The sequence below is a fragment of the Schistosoma haematobium genome, chromosome 2, assembly GCF_000699445.3.
Source record: "Schistosoma haematobium chromosome 2, whole genome shotgun sequence".
Taxonomy (NCBI): domain Eukaryota; kingdom Metazoa; phylum Platyhelminthes; class Trematoda; order Strigeidida; family Schistosomatidae; genus Schistosoma; species Schistosoma haematobium.
Window position 1 is genome coordinate 14,827,751 of NC_067197.1, and position 18,649 is coordinate 14,846,399.

General features: G+C 34.7%; 1 protein-coding gene across 2 annotated transcripts; it reads right to left on the minus strand.

Annotated features, from left to right (window-relative positions):
- Positions 1 to 44: 44 nt before the first annotated feature.
- PRMT5_1 (Protein arginine N-methyltransferase 5) lies at positions 45 to 18,029 on the minus strand. 2 transcript variants are annotated; one of them, XM_051214420.1, is made up of 13 exons: positions 17,877 to 18,029; positions 17,734 to 17,843; positions 17,473 to 17,699; positions 17,391 to 17,439; positions 16,296 to 16,576; positions 14,528 to 14,674; positions 12,750 to 12,839; positions 9,200 to 9,475; positions 5,946 to 6,117; positions 3,460 to 3,554; positions 2,550 to 2,658; positions 1,833 to 1,949; positions 45 to 658 (listed from the first exon to the last, which is right to left on the minus strand). In XM_051214420.1, the coding sequence occupies exons 1-13, from the start codon at positions 17,981 to 17,983 to the stop codon at positions 441 to 443; spliced, it is 1,998 nt and encodes a 665-aa protein (XP_051067590.1). In that variant the 5' UTR covers positions 17,984 to 18,029; the 3' UTR covers positions 45 to 440. The 2 variants fall into 2 exon arrangements, with proteins under 2 accessions (XP_051067590.1, XP_051067591.1); XM_051214421.1 differs by having other exon boundaries at positions 313 to 658; positions 17,391 to 17,843.
- Between the last annotated feature and the right edge of the window lie 620 nt (positions 18,030 to 18,649).

Here is an 18,649-nt window from a genome sequence, read left to right on the forward strand (position 1 = left end):
TGAAGCCCTACCTATTGATGGTAGCATGCTAGTAACAATTTCTACTGTATAGTATGGCGGAATTCAACTTGAGTGTATGCAACATTTAAGCTTAGATTGATAACAGACAAGAATCGCTGAACATTAATATCATTTCATGGATCACAATGTAGAATTCTAAAAATTCAACTCCTAACTTGGAAACGTCTCTACTTCACTTCAGATGTTAGAAAGGGTTAACTATTTGCGTTGAAGCTCGTTAGAAGTGTTAAATAAGTTTGAAAAATGTGCAACAACATGGACATCAGTCGTTTCTTGTACAATAAGCATACGTTTGCTCGAAAGCTGTTTATTTCATTATGATTAAAATATAATGCAAACATAGTTTTATTGACAAACAATTTTTATGTCTGTACAAAGTTGTTTAAAAAAGTAATAGCTCAGTCTTTCACATATGATAATCAAAGTGCAATTTTGTAAACATGACCAGCTGCATTGTGAATTTTTGTAGGTCGCGGTTCTGTTAGTACCCATTCATACCACACATACCGACTACTTACATTACGCCAGAGATACAAGGTGATCTTATCTTTAGAACGAACATGGATTGGATACTCGAATGGGAATACCAATGGGAACCAAGATACCATTTGAGGGCTATGACGGTCCGGATGTGTACCTGGAAAATAAGAATTATATGAAATTTGTATATAATTTCAGGTCATATTCAGGGTCTGGTACTTTGAAAATTCTAGATAGTTTTGTTAATATATTGATATAAACCAATCACCAAATGGATGCTTTTCGTTAAGTCGATAAGCATACGTAGGAAAAAGGTGAGTTTAGTGTGAAAGCTGATTTTTAAATGCGACTGATGTTTACCAGTCAATTTCTACTATGTGTGAACTGAAAGTAATCACCTAATAAAAAACGGACGAGACCTTATTCAGTGCGGTAATTACTTAATGGTTGGTTACCAGTGCAGGTTGAACTGTATACAACGTACTCTTGTTTGAAGAGTTGGGGAGTATTATCAACCATCACTACTCGGAGATGTCTCAGCCGTGTGCAGTCACAAGGTTACTTTTCATTTAGTGTGTAGAATTACTGAAAAACGATTAGGTGCTTTACGAATAAGAATATTTTGTTTTCTTTGGAAATCTGTTCCATATAGGTAGTAGTACAGTATAGTACAAAAACTCAAACATAATTGAAGGCAACAACAACAAATGATTTGAGAGAGAAAAATAAGTTGATAAGAACATAAGTGAAAGAATGTTAGCTAAGTGTCAAAAGCCGTTTACATGTTTTATTTGACTGTTGTCTAACGATCACGCACCTAGATGTAAAAGGAAGATCCTTAACTGTTAGGTGACACCAGCAGTTTTTTCTAATTACCTTAAAAACACTTGAGATTTTACATGCATGCAGTCTGAGTTAACACTCAACATACTAATAGGAGCGGATCATTAGTCATTTTTATGTACGTCGAATAGAAAATACATGCTTAGTTAATAAGCACTACTGTGACAATCAGTTTTAGAAAGACAAAAGAACGAGGCTTCGTGATAGGTTAACACGTAGTATGACCCTTGATACCTATACACATTTAAGAAAAATACGCTATTTTATTAAATAATCAGTAAGCAAACCAGTTTGTGCAAAAATAGAAAAATTCTAAGCATTCTCAAATTTAATTTGTATGTTTGAATACTCGCATTGTTGATGCTAAGAGCTGAAACTGATTAGTCTCTTGGCATATATGCATCTTATGTGGCTTGCCTGGAAACCAACGTGGATTCTTGCGAAACTTCCCTCAAACACATGAATCATAATAATTCTCAATAACTTACTGAGTGTTACGTCCTTATAGAGAATTGCTTCGAAATAACCGGCAATTCCATGTACAACGGCATCTTGTTGAATGTTAAAGCTACAACACACTTCACGTGCATTCGACTGATTCGATTCTAGAAAAAAAAACGAAATGTCTTATTGTTCGATGGAAATATAAATACTTAAGAATGAAAAATTTTCTAACCATATGTGTTATATCCCGATGAGAATAATGAATGGTAACTGTTGCGATCTATTTCTGGACTATTACTATACGTATACTTTTATCGTATGATTGTCAAGTAACTAAACTATACATATTCTGTCCCTCTTATTATGAGCTTTATTTTGACCTATGAACTATTATTATGGGATTTACCATTCTTGAGTTATACCCAGTCTATCAATTGCTATCTCCCACATTCACTGCCACTTTTGGCTAAATCTTGTACAAATGTTGTTTCCTATTTTATGGTGTGATGTAGTCTGTTTGGTTGGTATAAAAACCCAGTATGTTTGAAATTATTTATATTGCAGAGGCCGAGATTGGTGCTCTGGACTTAACAGGCAGGGCTAGGCGGGAAGCACGACCGATAAGGACTCTAGACTGCTCGTGCTTGTTTATGCGTCGTTGGTTCGGTCGATAATTCACTGTTCTTGAATTGACGGTATCATTAAGTTATACTTTAATAGGACACAGGACATAAGATATAACAATAAGCTTATTCACTCACCTTTTTTTGGATGTTCAAATGTAAAAGCTGGTTGAGGTGAACTCAATATTTGGCAATTACGAAGTCGAACAACATAAGGTGTTTCCATGGAATGCCCGACTCTATTGGTCTGCAGTATTGAAAAAGGTACAAGTAATGAAGTAAAACATTTATCAAGGTAATTTTGTCTCTTCAAGTTTAAAGCAACCAATTAACCAGTCACTGGGACTGGTCTGGAATAAATTAAAGCAATGTGGGTGGGATGACAATTGGTAACTAATTAAAAAATACCATATTCATTTTAATGTCGACCTTATCCCCAAGGGAAAAAGATGTGTATTCATGAGTGTGCATATATTCTCGATTCAACCATAGCCAATAAAGTTGCTTTTACTTAATAAGATGGTTTGGAGCTTGCATTTAGGAATCTTGTGTATTAGCATTAGACTCGAACGACTGTATAATGTAACAATAATTAGCAACTAGTCTATCACACATAAAAAGCCAAAAATATTAGAACTACGGTTGAGTGAATCGCTTGTGCATATGTTACTACCTTTGTACACATAGTTCAAGTATGAAACATTGAATTGTCAAGCGGTTATGTAGTGCCGTTACACAACAAAATAGTTCGTAACCATGACTGAACTCAACAGCAACAACGTAACAATTAATCAACAGATGCCCATTGTTTTCTCAATACAAAAAGTTGCTGAGATAGGATACATGAAACGGATCCATAAAACAAAACGTTAAAACGACTGTTGCGAAGGAGATTCACTTATTCAATGCTAATATCAACTACGCTGAAGTGTAGTTTATTGGATCTTCGATTATCATTTATAATTTACACAGAATAATAACAATAATACTTACTGCTCTTCATTATATCTAAAAACTTGGAAACAAATCAGAGTAACCAACCACTTACCACATCTTTAGATCGTCTAGTTTCATTATATATTTGTAAGGACTGTAAAGGAGCAACATATGATGTGTAGGAACATGGTATACTAATTCCATCATCTAAGTGAAATGAATAAGAATGCATAATACGTAAACGATAAGATTCAAATGTTCAATAGTTAATATCAGAAAAGAACATTACCACATTTATTTCTTTTTATAGGAGAGGGAATTTTAACAAATGCAAAACACACACAAAAGTTAGTTAGAAATTACAAAATGTTATGAAAGTTATTCTGATAGAATTGAAGAAACATTAGTAAGTAAAAATAACTATATCAGTAGCTTGCATCACGGACTAATTTTAACTAGAAAACCATTGTAAACTACGAAACATTGAATGGCTATTTTGTTCTAGTCTGTATATGACTTCTCGACAGTTTCTACCCATAATTGCACCTGAAACTGAACACACTACATTCCAGGTCCTGGACAAGAGAGGGTTAACTTAAGACCATTATGTTTGGATCCACTGGTTTGGTTTCAATTTTTAACTTTTATCGGTTAAGACCGCTCTTTCAGAACTTCATGAATTCCTCACGATATATATATATTTCAGTGTAGGGAGGTAACCAGGTCCAACATTTTTGTTACAGAACAAAATCTTGTCAATAAATACAAAATAAATTAATAGACATGATCTTGAATATTTGCTTTACCTATTATACAACCTGTTCTGTAGTTATCCAAGATGATGATTTGTTTTTGAATATATATAATCTTAAAACTTTCATAGAGAACTCTATCTGTATGAAATGAAAGTTCTTTTCAAAATGTTTGGGCTTAATTTACCATATTTAACAGCTCTACCTTCTATCAATTCACTATTCAAAAATCTTATAATTTACCTGCAACTTTGAATAATTCCTAAATAAACATAGACGGTAATGACAGCTTACAGAACTAATCTATTTGTTTTTTTTATTATCAAGAATAAGCTTTGCAGCTAAATCATTTTCTCCAGTCTGCAAGAGGACTGGAAATGAAATAAATTGGCTAACAACTGTATGATTGACGTTATGAACTAACTCAGCAATAATATTAAGTTGCATAGATTAATTTATTTATCGATCTGATTCTGAGATGATTTATTAGCAAGTATAAATAGACAATAGTTAAGGAAAAGAGAGCAGAGTAAATAATTGGATATTAACATCTACAGAAGTAACATTGAAGTCGAACTGTTTCATATATTACTTTGTTAAATAGAAAATTTTAAAAATAAGGGTGTCGGCTTTTCAATTATAAACAAAATATCAAATCAAATATTACTGACAGTTAAAGAGACAAATATCTTGAATAATAGCAGTTTACAATCAAACTTTTTTTTTCTGAAATTCTATGAGAAACAATTAAAGATTGATTTTTGTTTTAGTTCATACAGAATAACTGAAAATGGTAGTTAGATAAATAGGCTAAACAATATGATGTTATTGTTTAAACTTAATAAATTGATGCATATAAGTTGAACTAGGAATTCTCTTTTGTCAATTGATAGCTAATTTGGTAACCTACGACGACCTAATGTTGAGTGAACATAAATTGCATTAAAAGTGTATATAATGAACTAATCTAGTAAAATGAGAAATAATTTTTATCATATTTCTTCTTTTTTTTTGTTGTAATAAATAATTCTGTGTCATTCACATAGTGTATTCGTGATTATTTAGTGCATTCAGCAGAAAGGTTTGTAATCGAGTGATTAAAGTGTTAAAATGATAACAATTTCTCTTTCAAGGAAAACCCATATCATGTAAAAGTTTGATATGATGGACATCGTTTTAAAAATTAGTTACAAATCAGAAATAAATACTTGTTAAAAGGCTTTGCATGTAATTTCGTTACTAAATAATCGATGAAGGCGATCTTGTTCGACTTACCAATTGTTTAAAAATGCAAATTTAGAAACTATTAAATATTTAGGACTACAATATCAATATTCAGTATTGAAGTTTAACTATGATTATTGAGTAAAATGAATCGAAATCCGCTTAAATTATTTAGATGAGTATTAAGTACTCTTTGCTGTAAAGTGGATAAATGTGATTCCTAAATTATTATTACACAAACATTGAGAAATGGGATCAAGTGAAGAATCATTGAACAGGGAATTGTTAACAGTATGCAGCCTGACAATTGCATGTACTGACCAAACGAAAATACGAACGAACTGATTGGTCCATTCTTAACCAATCAGTGCTTCTGGATAAGTCGAAATGCCACAAGATTTCTATATAAATTACAAAAATACATCAATGCCTTTACTACGGGTATTTTTGTTGTTCAGTTTATTGAAATATGTATTATTCACCGTAAATTTTTGTTTTAATTAGGAAGATACGTGTGAAGTATCATAGTCAAGAAAAAATAGACAGTAGAAGCATATAAGAAGAACATATGATTATTTTAGAATAAAATATTTAATCTGACACAGTCAAAAGAAATACTTACCTTTTAGCATTGGTTGTGCACCATCTAAACATTCTGGACTTAATTCATTATCACCAAATGAACCAAGTAGTTCACTGACAAATATATCAGCTTTTTCTGGTGTTTTTAAATTACGCATATCACCTTCAATTAGTTGTACATCTAATCCTTGCCATTCATGATTTATCCTAGACTGAGTTTAAGGCAAAAAACATTGAAAATATAAACTGAACAAGAGATGAGATTAGGTAAAACGATCATAGATTTTCAGTATAGGGGTTGTGGAGATTATTAAGTTTTTGATTGAGATCATGAACCGAGTGATGTTAGACCACCATTGGAAACCTGGACGGCCGTTTCGTCATATTGTGAGACTCCTCAGCAGTGCGCATCCACGATCCCGTGAGCGGGATCAATCGGTTCATGATCTCAATCAAAAAAATCATAGATTTGATTTAGCTCAAAATATTTTTTGATGAATGTTTAGAAATGTAATTCTTGAAGCTGTAAAGATGCATAAGTTTATCGTAATTTTATAAAATTCTCAGAATAAGTATTATTTTCTAAATTTTTTTCACAGTCAGGTAATCGATAACTATTTGTAGTATTGTTTACACCTATGTTTTTTTTATTTTGATGCACTAGTTTTACATATGTAGCTATATAAATTGATACAATTGTGTCAGATCATACGTTGCTTAAAATTAATTTGGGACAAATATTCGTCGGATTAGAGAATGTCGCGTTACATATTATAACAGGGAGATGAGAAACGAAGGAGTTAAACTAATAGTAATACCAAAGATAGTGCAATTCTATATGTTTATGTTCTCGTACTTAACAGAAACCTACAAGTGCAGTGAATTAAAGTTAGCGTCATATCTTGATAACAAACATCATAACAAACATACTAGTCAGATGAAAAGTTACATTTATTATTCGTCATTGAAGCGCAGTTCGAACCTGACATTCCGGTTGAGAGCCAATTGTGTTAAAAGCTAATTGCTAATTATGTAGTGTTATGCATATTACTATTCAGTGTAAGCAACATCATAGTAACTCCACCTGTAGCTCTTCCAGGGTTACTGCCGATTCTAAGCCCGAGTAAAGGAGGGTTGCTAAAAAATCGCTAATCACAAAAAACAACTTAAACTCTGCCATGGGATTCGAGGGATCTTCATCGAGAAGAATTATGACACTTCATGATGAAGGCCGAAATTCTTTGAAAGTCACGAGACCGATGCCTCGAGACACTTGGTAAGATTCAAGAGAGGTTGAACAAGAGAGTGAAAGGGAAGCATTAGAGCCGACAAGCAGAAATACGTGGAAGACATAGCAATGGCAGCGGAATAAGCTGGAACAGAAGGAAATATGAAACATCTATATGACATAACGAAGAAACTAGCAGGGAAATATGGTAAACCAGAACGACCAGTCAAGAACAAAGAAGGCAAGACAATCACTGAAATTCAAGAACAGAGGAATAGAAGGGCAGAACAATTTGAAGAACTCTTGAATGGATAAGCCCCAATGAACCCTATGTACATCAAAGAAGCACACACAGACCTTCCTGTAGATGTCACTCCACCAACGATTAAAGAAATCAGGATGGCTATCAGACAAAACAAGAGTGGGAGGGCAGCGTGATCAGACAACATACTAACTATAGCACTGAAGCCAGATATAGAAGTAACTGCAAACATGCTTCACACTTTATTCAGAAAAATTTGGGAGAAGGAACAAGTGTAGACAGACCGGAAAGAAGGACACCTCACCAAGATAATAAAGAAAAGAGATCTGAGCAAGTGTGAAAACTACAGAGGCATCAAACCATTATCAGTACCCGGAAAAGTTTCAAGTGTTGTTTAACCGGATGGAAGATTCAGTAGATGACCAACTTCGAGATCAACAGGCCGGATTCCGCAGGGACACGTCGTTCACAGAACAAATCACGACACTATGGATTATCGTTGAACGATCAATTGAATGGAAATCATCAATATGCATCGACTTCCTTGACTATGAGAAGGCATTTGACAGCGTGGATAGAACCTCATGGAACCTTTTTCGACAGTATGGTGTATCTGAGGACATAGTCAACATCATACAGAATTCATACGACGGACGACATTGAAGAGTCGTGCATGGAGTACAGCTGACAGATGCATTTCAGGTGAGGACCGGAGTCAAACAGGGCTGTTTACTTTCTCTTCTGGTGGTCGACTGGATTATGTAGACCTCCACATCTGAAGGGAAGTACGGAATACGATAAACAGCTTTCATGCAGTCAGACAACTTGGACTCCGCAGATAACGTAGCCCTACTATCCCATACACACGAACAGATGCAGGTCAAAACAGCCAGTGTGGCTGAAGCCTCGGCATCAATAGGCTTCAAAGTACATAAGGGAAAAAGCAGGATCCTCAAATACACAACAAAGAGCCCCAAATAAATTATACTTGATGGAGAGGTTCTGGAACAGGTGGAAAGTTTCACATACCTGGGCAGTATCACCGACAAACAAGGAGGATCTGATGCAGATGTAAAGACAAGGATTGGCAAAGTATAGGCAGCATTCCTATAGTTCAAGAACATACGAAACTCAAGACAACTGTCAACCAATATCAAAGTCAGAACCTTCAATACGAACGTCAAAACATTTCAAATGTATGGAGCTAGAACTTGGAGAACTATCACAACCATCATCAAAAATGTACAAGTATTTATAAACAATTGTTTAAGTAGGATACTCAATGTCCGTTGATTGGATACCATCAGCAACAGTCTACTGTGGGAGAGAACAAACCAGCTCCCATCTGAGGAGGATTTTAGGAAAAGACGTTGGAGTTGGATAGGACATACATTGCGGGGATCACCAAACTGCATCAGGCGGCAAGCCATAACTTGAAATCCTGAAGGGAAACGGAAAAGTGAAAGATTACGGAGCAAACTGTGTGGGGAATCGGAAGCAGACATGAATAGGAACTGGAAGGGATTTCCAAGAACAGAGTTAGATGGAGATTGCTGTTGAGCGGCCTATGCTTCTTCACGAGGGGTAACAGGCGTAAGTAACATCATGGTGTTGGTGGTTAATTAAGCCAGATGCCAAATGGTCGGGCGATTATTGAAAAGTTTTATAGTAGTGGATAGACTCAAAGATGCATTAAAAAAGAGACAAACACAGTTGTGGTGATAACTTGCCAACAGATTTTTTACTAGAAACTTGTCTCTATACAATTAACTTTATCATAATTAACAGATATTCAGGAACTTACACGTAATGTGCACAATGCATTTGGATTTTTTTCAATTGCATATATCCGAACTTTACATTGAGCTCTTTCAGCAGCATTTATAGTCGCATTGACAAGGGGACCACGACCTGCACCCAATACCATAACTACTTGACAAATATTTGAATTATGATTGATAAAAGCGTTTAAATGCTCTTTAGTTTGTAATGATTGTGAAGGCTTGGTAAGACATTTTTCTTTAACTGTATTCGATTCATTATATTTAGATAAACGGTCGCAAAGAGCTTTGTAAATTGCCTAAATTATTACATATATATTACCATTACTAATGAGTTTTATAAAACCGATATTATAATTTTACTGTACTGGAGAGCAAATGAAAAATATAATTAGGAAAGAAATCCAATGATAGACAATTCTTTAGACTAAAGGCAAAATGATGAGTGTTTATTTTCACCCGACTTCCGTTTATATAAATTAATGCTCTACACTTGGAGACATTTGACCACACTACAGCTTGTACTTTAAATATAAAGAGAAGTAATGTAAACTGTATTGAAGTCTTACACCGTGTATTGATTACTATCTTTGGTGAAGGCTAGGAGACATTTAAATAGTTGGATTTCGGCAGCTTTCATATCACGTGGGAAGACCGTTAATTTGCGAAAACGAAGACAATCGAAACAAAATCAGTAGACCAGGGTTCAAACCTGGGACTTACTCGTTAAAAGCTACGTTGTTTTTTCGTGAGCAAACTAAATAGAACGAAGAAAGCCATTGAAGCACCAAAACCTTACAACATTTTCTTCAAACCCAGATAGCAACTCCTGACACAAATAATTTTAATTAACTTATTTAAATACATCTTCGATGTTGCTTACAAAATTGACTGTTTAGAAACTAATTGCATATCAAATAGCTGACATAATGGGACGAGTAGTATGAAAGTAGAACTCATAGAACTATCATGAGAGGAATTATTAATTATATTTTATTGTATGGTTGGTAGGAACTTGTACTGCTGTATTTCTATATTCTATTCCTATGCTTTCGTTTGATCCATATGTAATATATCGGTATAACATAATAAACTGACAACCTAGAGTGATCTATTAGCCAATCAGTAGTGTTTAATTACAAGACAATAAGCAATGAAGAAAAAAACTACAGTGGAATGATAGTTTTGATAAAATTAATTAAGCCTTACATTCTAACTTATTTATTATAGCAGAGATGGTCACGTTTATATATTAGGAGTTATGAGTTAGGGTTATAACTCTATAGGTTCTTTGTCACCGACTAGCATCAGCTACAATGCAATGAAGCTTTGGGACTCTTGTGTATGAACTTAAGGAATTTAAGGATAAGATTTAGAGTTAAGGATTAAAATGGGAGAATATTATTTAACTACGTAAGCACCCTTGAACTGTGCCCTGAATCACATCAGATACATACACATACAGTCCCCGAATGCCCTGGTACGGTCGAGGGTGAGGAGAGTTTGCTCATCTCGAAATGCTCTCACATGACCACGTGCATATAACTACTGCCAGGGAGGTCTTACTCACTGAATCCTTGCACCGAGGGTGTTGTTTACGAAATTGAGAGGACGAAAAGCGAATGTCGGGCGCTTTAACCGGGTTGGTGAGTACAGAGGATCCATCTAGGGGAGGTAGAAAATACCGATTTCAACTTAATGGTACACATGGGCTTCAGGATCCTGGGGAAACAAATAGCGTACGAACCTATTGTTGGTCACCGGCTACCATGGGACTGCACCTCCTAATGTTGCTCCATTGCCTTGTGCGGCGCATATATATTCGATGCCTCCTTGTACAAATATTTACGTGTTTTAATAAGTAATATATCAGGAGCAGGTATTTATTGTAATTTAGCTTAAGGACCATGTTGTGCTTACTGTTTGGGTGGATAATAGATATTTTTCATCTATTCAAAACACTGTAGAGACCAAATATTGCTCAATTTTACTTAGATCCTAGTAACACACAAGTCATCTTTACCTTTCATTACGCTTTTAATTTTGCGCAAAGACCGACGAGGCGTTATCTGAATTCCGACTTCCTTACTCAATGCTGCCAGTATAATATATTTTTACCACTGAGTTATTTACACATTGTAATGCTCTGTAGTTACATGTGTCAAGTATATTATCGTGTGTTGAGTCCAATAAAGGACTGATCTGCTTCCTAATTTTGTCACTTGGTTGGCCACTGGGTCAGAAGGAACCCGAGCACCAATAGGCGTTAAGGTCTTCTTCATCGTTTATTGGCCCATGTATCAGTTGGTAAATATGGCATCCGTCCCACTGGTAATAATATGGGTGAACTAATCGATAACCAAACTAGAGGGAGATCACACAACTACTTCCCGATAATTATGCCCCGATCACACGGGACCAAATACATTCAAGCATTTTTTCAACATAACAATAACCTATTGATAGTTTCTTTAGAACGTGACCTACTTGATTTATAGACCGTAGAAAAAAGTAGATTCTTCATAAAATACTTCTGAATACTGAGAATTTGTTTTGTTTGTTAATAGTAAAGAAAATGAAGCCATAACAGTAGACCATACTCATCTGTAGTCAAATCACAGACTAGTATATATATAATGTTGTTAATTGTCACATCTTATTTTTCTAAGTTATTATATTATGTACTGTCTATATCACTAAATAATCAGTCATGTGAAATAAATTTAATTCATGATCCCTAAGTTAAATACAGACATCCAAGCATGCCAAGGGGATATATTCATGAAAAGTCATGACGTTATACTTATTACTAAACAATTATTCATATTCTACATGAAACAACCAAGACAAAATTACTGTACATGTTAGGAATCGATCAATGAAGCATTACGATCTATTATCATAAATGTAATTCTTGATTAGAATTTTATCCATTTAATGTGCTGTGTTTTGCTGCTGTGTACGTTTTGTCCAAATATCTATACTTGTTACCAGTTTCTGTATTGATTTCATTATGTTTGCACTTTCCAAACGAATGAAATTTTAACACCAAGTTGTAATAATTTTAATTGAACAATCCCTAAATTACATTGTAGGGTACGAATATAACATTTGTGAGCAAATTAAATCCGACACATGGTTATTAAACAGCTAGTGTTAACTAAAATATTTTACACACAAATAGTTTTTTGAAAGCAGAAAGTATTATTTTATATCTTAGTTAAAACATCAGATTCTTCAAGGATGAAGATAAAATTTGCTAATGAATAATAAAAGGCAAAGAATCTCCAATCACTAGCTTTCTTGACTGCTTACTCCTCAGTATCATCATTAGATTAACTCATTTACCAGGTATCTGGATACGAGCCACACTCTAAGTGTGAGGTTTAATGATACTATCCGAACCGAAACAGATGGGATGGAGCTCAGATCTGTGGCTCAGAGTTGAATGCCACAACCACTAAGCCGCCGCTTCACTCATAAGTTTGGCGTCAGGAATAGGATTAAATAGTTGTGGAATAAATAACAAATAAAGAAATAATCCACATAAAACAAACTAATTTAAAGACTTACAGTTTCATACGCTTGATATTTAAACGGATCCATTTCGAAAATTGAATATGTTGTAGAAGATAAGTTATCACGAAGTGGTTGCAAAGGTTCCTGAAAACAATGGCAAAATATAAACACAGAACATGGCATGACTGGTGTTTAAACTAGTAATATACAATTTGATGTGTGTAGACCGAGTTATAAATGATCAGGGAATCAGGACTAACGATAACATTCAAAAAATATAACCAATGTTAAGATAATGTGGTATTTAAATACATAAAAAAGGACAAAAAGATGTCACTTGAAACTGGTAATGAGTGGTACGTAACACGAAAAGCCGTTTCGGTCAGTTAGTCATATGTAACGTAAAACCTAGCACATAATGGGCATCAGTTGTCACTATATCGGTACAACCAAATGAAATTATAAAAAAAACACCATAGTAGAAGAGTCGGTTAGTCAGTCACTTACAACGTAGGACCAGGCACATATATGCATCGGTTCAAGTTGCCACACCTCATTAGCACAACAAGACCAACACCAAATTCAGTTACCCCAATGATAGTAATATATAAAAGATCGTATATAAGGGTATAATACAAGAAGAAAAAATTAGTTCGTAGAAAGGTATAAAATAATTTTAATCTCACAGTTTAATTGAAGACAAAGTGTATACACCTACGCCATTGTAAACGATTCTGAGCCATATAGTGACAGTATCAGTGATGGTCGAAAAGATTAGGCATAGATATGAGTCGAGGACAATGAGTGAAACTGTGAAATGAAAGGCGCAAAGTAGTTTCAAAATACAATATCTAAGGGAAGACAAAGTAAACACATCTTTACTATTCCGATTAATTCTGACTCACGTCACCCAATGTACCTGATCATTGTATGTGATGGTCGCCTAGACCTCAACCTGGTGGTCTGTGCCTAATGACATGGTTTGATTCAACAGTCGGTGACTTGATAAACTGATGAAACGTCTTGATATGGCCACGCCTACGCCAGCAAACATTGCACATCGAGGTAGGCCTTTTCACGAAATTTAGTTCTTTTCAGACTTAGTACTATTAGGGAGTGAATATATACATTTTTAGGTTGTGGTGTAACTTAATCGTTTTGAGATTTTATAAACTCTAACTCTAATTCAACCACTATCGCACCAAATTCTATGCCGATATAATCGATATAAACCTGTAACTCAATAATTTAGATATACAGCTTCTAGCTACTAAATTATGCCAGTAAGAGGTTGTGGAGATGGTTGAATTTCGTTTAAATCAATCATGAACCGCTTCAAATTAAATTGAATGTTCGAAAACTTTTACTACCACAATTTGGGGTGGCTGTCTTTAGATAATAAGTATAGCTAATATATATTACATTTACTACACCTCAAATGGTTAATGGGTTGAATGTTTTCAAATGATAGAAGTTTAGCAATTTTATCTGATTCTCATATATAGTTAACGGTTCCGGTGTGGAAAAAAAAACAGTGAAGTGTTCAAACAATTTTGACTATTGGTTGTACTTATTTCTGGTTTAACATAGTGTAGAGAGAATACACCGCACTATTCAACTAGATATCGAACCTAGTTGAGGACGTCAACAAAGTGTATGGGTATATTTAGTAAAATAAACTTTCAAATGGATTGTGACATTTATTATCAGTTTATGTAGTTCATTTCGTAACATTGAATAAAGTCTTTTTCAAATCTTTTAAATTTTCTGTGTATATTAATTAAGAGGAAACTTTGAGTAGATTAATGTCATGTTTGTGTAATAAAACTAACCTGTAATTGATCTTCTAATCCCTTTGATTGTTCTTCATACAAGTCAGGAGCATCTTGAGATTGCCAAAGCCATGCAATATATTGTTGATAGGCTGCATAACCTTTATCATTTCGACAGGCACCAGTCAGTACAATTTGTACATTCAGCTATAAAGTGAGATTTGCAAACTTTCCCGTTACATTCTTAATTCAAAAATAGACTGAATTAGTACAAAACATGAAAATTTAACAGGCATGTGCTTCATAATTAGTTGGTACAATGAAGAATTTAGTTCTTTCATGAACAGTCAGCTTTGGGAGGATTTAATAAAAACTCGACAGCGGTGATTATCAACTTTGTTTTAGTTTTTAAACTTGTTCACTAGGAGGCAACTAATGGAAGGACTTCACAGATCCAATTTTCAGATCATAAAAAAAATGAGTGGTAGATTATTGGTGCTATTACCAGCATTATTTCTAGTATAAAAGGATTGATTGACCACTCATCCGGTAGTTCTTGGTCTGCGGTAATTCTCTACTTTCCATCTTAACTGCTGATCAGAATTATTTGCTATCAGATTTCGTGAGCGATAGAAATTTGTAATGTGTAACTTTAATCAAGTCAGATATAAGAGCACATCCCTACTGGTGATATTAGAAACTAAATGTGTTGGAACACCAACCAACTTCAATTGAATAGTGAGGATCGTTAGATTTCTAACAAGTGACTCAAGGGCAATTTACTGATGGCAATATGTAAAAGCATTAATTCTGATCCAATAAAAAACCCTACACTGGAAGTGAACAACTAGTCTAACACCACCGGGATGCTGACGGTGTTCAACAAATATGAGGTCTAGGCAAAAAAGATCTTTGAATTAACCAATTTTGTGAAGTCGTCTACTTCAATGGGATAAGGTGGTTACGAATTTAATGTCAGACAGTTGATGAAATAGTTCTCTAAAATATCCAGATACACTAGAACTAAAGTGCTAACAATTAAACTGGACTAACTGATGGTTGTATATAATCTATTGAGACTGAAGAATTGTTCCAGCTGGTATGAGTCTCAAGTGCAAAGACTTGGAATATGGATTAAGCGAATATTCATTTGTTCGTACAATGGTAACCATGAATAGGTTTTAAGGACGAAAATCTTGTTCTCACTAAAGTCGTCCAAGTCTTGAAATTCTTTAGTTTTTCCAGGTGAGGAAATTAGGATGATTACCGGGATCAGTCTGCATTTTTATTGGCTTTTTAGTTTTGTGGTTTAATAACGATCTATTGTCGGCATTTTACAGCTATCTAGTTTTTTGTATAGTTGTATATAACAGATTACATCAACCCATATATTTTACAAGCAAAAAATATTCTTTTTGTGACCAATAATCCAACTTTAGACAAGATCAATTAGTTTTAATCGGTGTACAACCCAGGTGTTTATGGGATGTCAATTAATTTTGAAAATTCTAATTAGAGAATCACTGGCCGATACTTAACTTCTTGAAATCCTAAGAGATCAACTTGATTGTGCAAACTTATCATTCCAACGGTCCCTATAGTTTTTAGGAATCTAGTTAACTCGCTAGATGTATTGAGTTTTTGAAAGGAGGAGCAGTAGCCATGGCACAAATGAGTTAGTGTAAAGGAATAAATAATGTTATCAAACATTGGTAGCACAGTACTAATCCGCACGAAGACTAAACAGAAACTGAAGTGCGTTTACCTAAAGGTAACAAAACCGTTTTATTATATCCATTAAAAGAAACGTATGGGAACTCATAAGTACCTTGAAGAACCGGTTGATGATATACTGATGACTCTTTGGTAGTACAGGGTAGCCCTTGGAATTGGTCAGGAACAGCTGTGTATCAATCAACAAACAAACCACAGGCTCACTAAACCATCTTGAAATCACTGACTCATTGGGTAGGTCATTTGGTATCTCAAGAACAATGCCAAGAGCGTCTGAGATATCAGCTGTCATGGTAGATAGATTTAGCCACCAGTGCCAGGGTGAACAGAATGATAATTCATCCGGTGTTGATTCCTTGTTTCCCACTTTACTCACTGGAATAAATCATATCGATAAATTCGCCGCAACGACGAAGTATAAACAGCATGAATAAATTTTAAGAACTTTAAGTAAGTTGCATTAGCTGGGATAATGAAAACTAGTAGCAAGCTATTTTATGAATGATTAGGACGAGATAGAGCCCAATACAACAATGTACCACTTAAAGTTAATACCTGGTGAAATGAAAAACAACTGCCGGACAACCTATAAGTTATTAAGAATATCTAGGTAAGAAGACTACTTTGTGAAAGATTCTCGAACTACCAAGCTTTACAGCAAGGGGCTATTTGGTATAGCGAAAAATCAATCGCAATAGCAAGGGATTAACTCTTTATTATATAAATAGTGGTTACTCCAACGTTTTCTTTTGTTATGCTTATGTTGTCTACTTTAACATTACATTTGTTGATTTTTTTATTTGGGTGCTGTTATGATAAACTTAATATGTAAACTCGTAGTGTTAAGTAGTTCCCCCAGGTTTTATTAATATAGTATATTCTTACATTCAGTGACCAAATTACTTGGTGCTACGCGCTAGTCTGAGTATAAGGAATAGTTATAAGCTTTATTTTTATCTAGAAAGCTCCAGAGACCAAAGCCTTTGGCTTTAAAATTTCAAATTCAAACAATCACAACATTTTTTAATCATTTGTTGAGTACATAACACGTAGGTTGAGATGCTTTCCTATGAACTGTGAAATTATTTGAAGTAGTACTAAATTGCCGTCAAACTTTAAATTTTTATAATAACTACGCGTGGATATGAAAACCTTACATAAAATTTGGATGATCTGAAATTCCACTCACTTTCATTAGAGCTGTTGAAATTGATTACCATTGGAAATACTAGCCATATCTTTTAAAATGTTAACTTGACCACAGTAAATACCTTAATCGGGGTATATTCTCCACGTATAAAATTTATTAGTAACCTGGCCAGATTAGGACTGGTTGGGCGATTAACTCTGACGACAACGGCAGGTAAGCCTAGATGTGCAGCCCAACTAAGTTCCTTCATTAATAGTTGAGCACCCGATTGACGGGTGGATATTATGTCAGCATCAACATCAATCGTCGTCGATACCTTACCTACCAACGACTTCGTGATGCTTTTGCCTAAAGTCTGACAGAAACGAAAGTAGTTTCATACCATTTTTTTCGTAGGCAAGGTCAGAACGTGGATCAGGACCACCAGAGGTAACTGACAGATCTTCAACAATTGATTTTGGATGAAACAAGTCTATGCAAAGAAATGAAAACCTGAAATTGAATAATGAAGTAGTTTAATATTACCCAGACGAGAGAGCTGAAGAATATTGCGAAGATACGTCATTCGTGAAAACCAGGTCAAGACCCACCAGGGCTTCAGAGACCATATTCCCAATTAGTCCCCTAGCCATGCGGAGACCGACCTAGAGCACTCGACCCTTGAAGGTCAATCGTTTTCCCGCATTCAATTAAAGAAAGAACTCAAAAGTAAGACGAACAAATATATCAATCTTTAGTGAGTATTAGACTTGATTATGTTCATCAGTGACAGAAGCTGAAGTTCATAAGAGTTAATGACAGCTTATATGCCTTATTTAGTACTGGCAGAACTGAAATGCTAGTGGGATTACATTGTTTTATAACTAAATGATACTTTGAGTGAAATACACACTAACTTGGGAGGTTCACTCTGCACTTTTGGTGTTACTTGTAAATAGAAAAGGTTTAAAAGGACCAAAACGGAAATATTATCGGGAATACATGGCTGGGTCATAGTTCTGTTCTGAAATGTTTAACATTTTGTAGCGGTAAATGAATCCCCAAAATAAATAGCTCTGTGAGTCTTCGACAGTGGATGCCGACCACATTAGTTTTAATTGACTCACCTAGCTGGAGGCATTCGGTCAGGCATCCGCACCAGATCACTAGTGGGAACGCCGTGCTCAGCATTCCCTTCAATCGCTAGCCAGTCTAGACCAACCGATCCTCGATATATTGATAGCCTATCAAATATATCTTCGAACCTTCTTACTTCTGTCTTTTGATTTCACTTGATGGGTACGATTCATATTAGGTGT

What these genes read in the sequence shown, in the direction of transcription:
- PRMT5_1 (XM_051214420.1), bottom strand. Translation starts at nt 17,983, where the DNA reads ATGGCTAGGGGACTAATTGGGAATATGGTCTCTGAAGCCCTGGTGGGT. An exon ending in GAGAATATACCCCGATTAAG is followed by an intron (nt 17,440 to 17,472) that starts GTATTTACTGTG and finishes ACATTTTAAAAG; the next exon opens with ATATGGCTAGTATTTCCAAT. An exon ending in CTATAAGGACGTAACACTCA is followed by an intron (nt 659 to 1,832) that starts GTAAGTTATTGA and finishes CTTATTTTCCAG; the next exon opens with GTACACATCCGGACCGTCAT.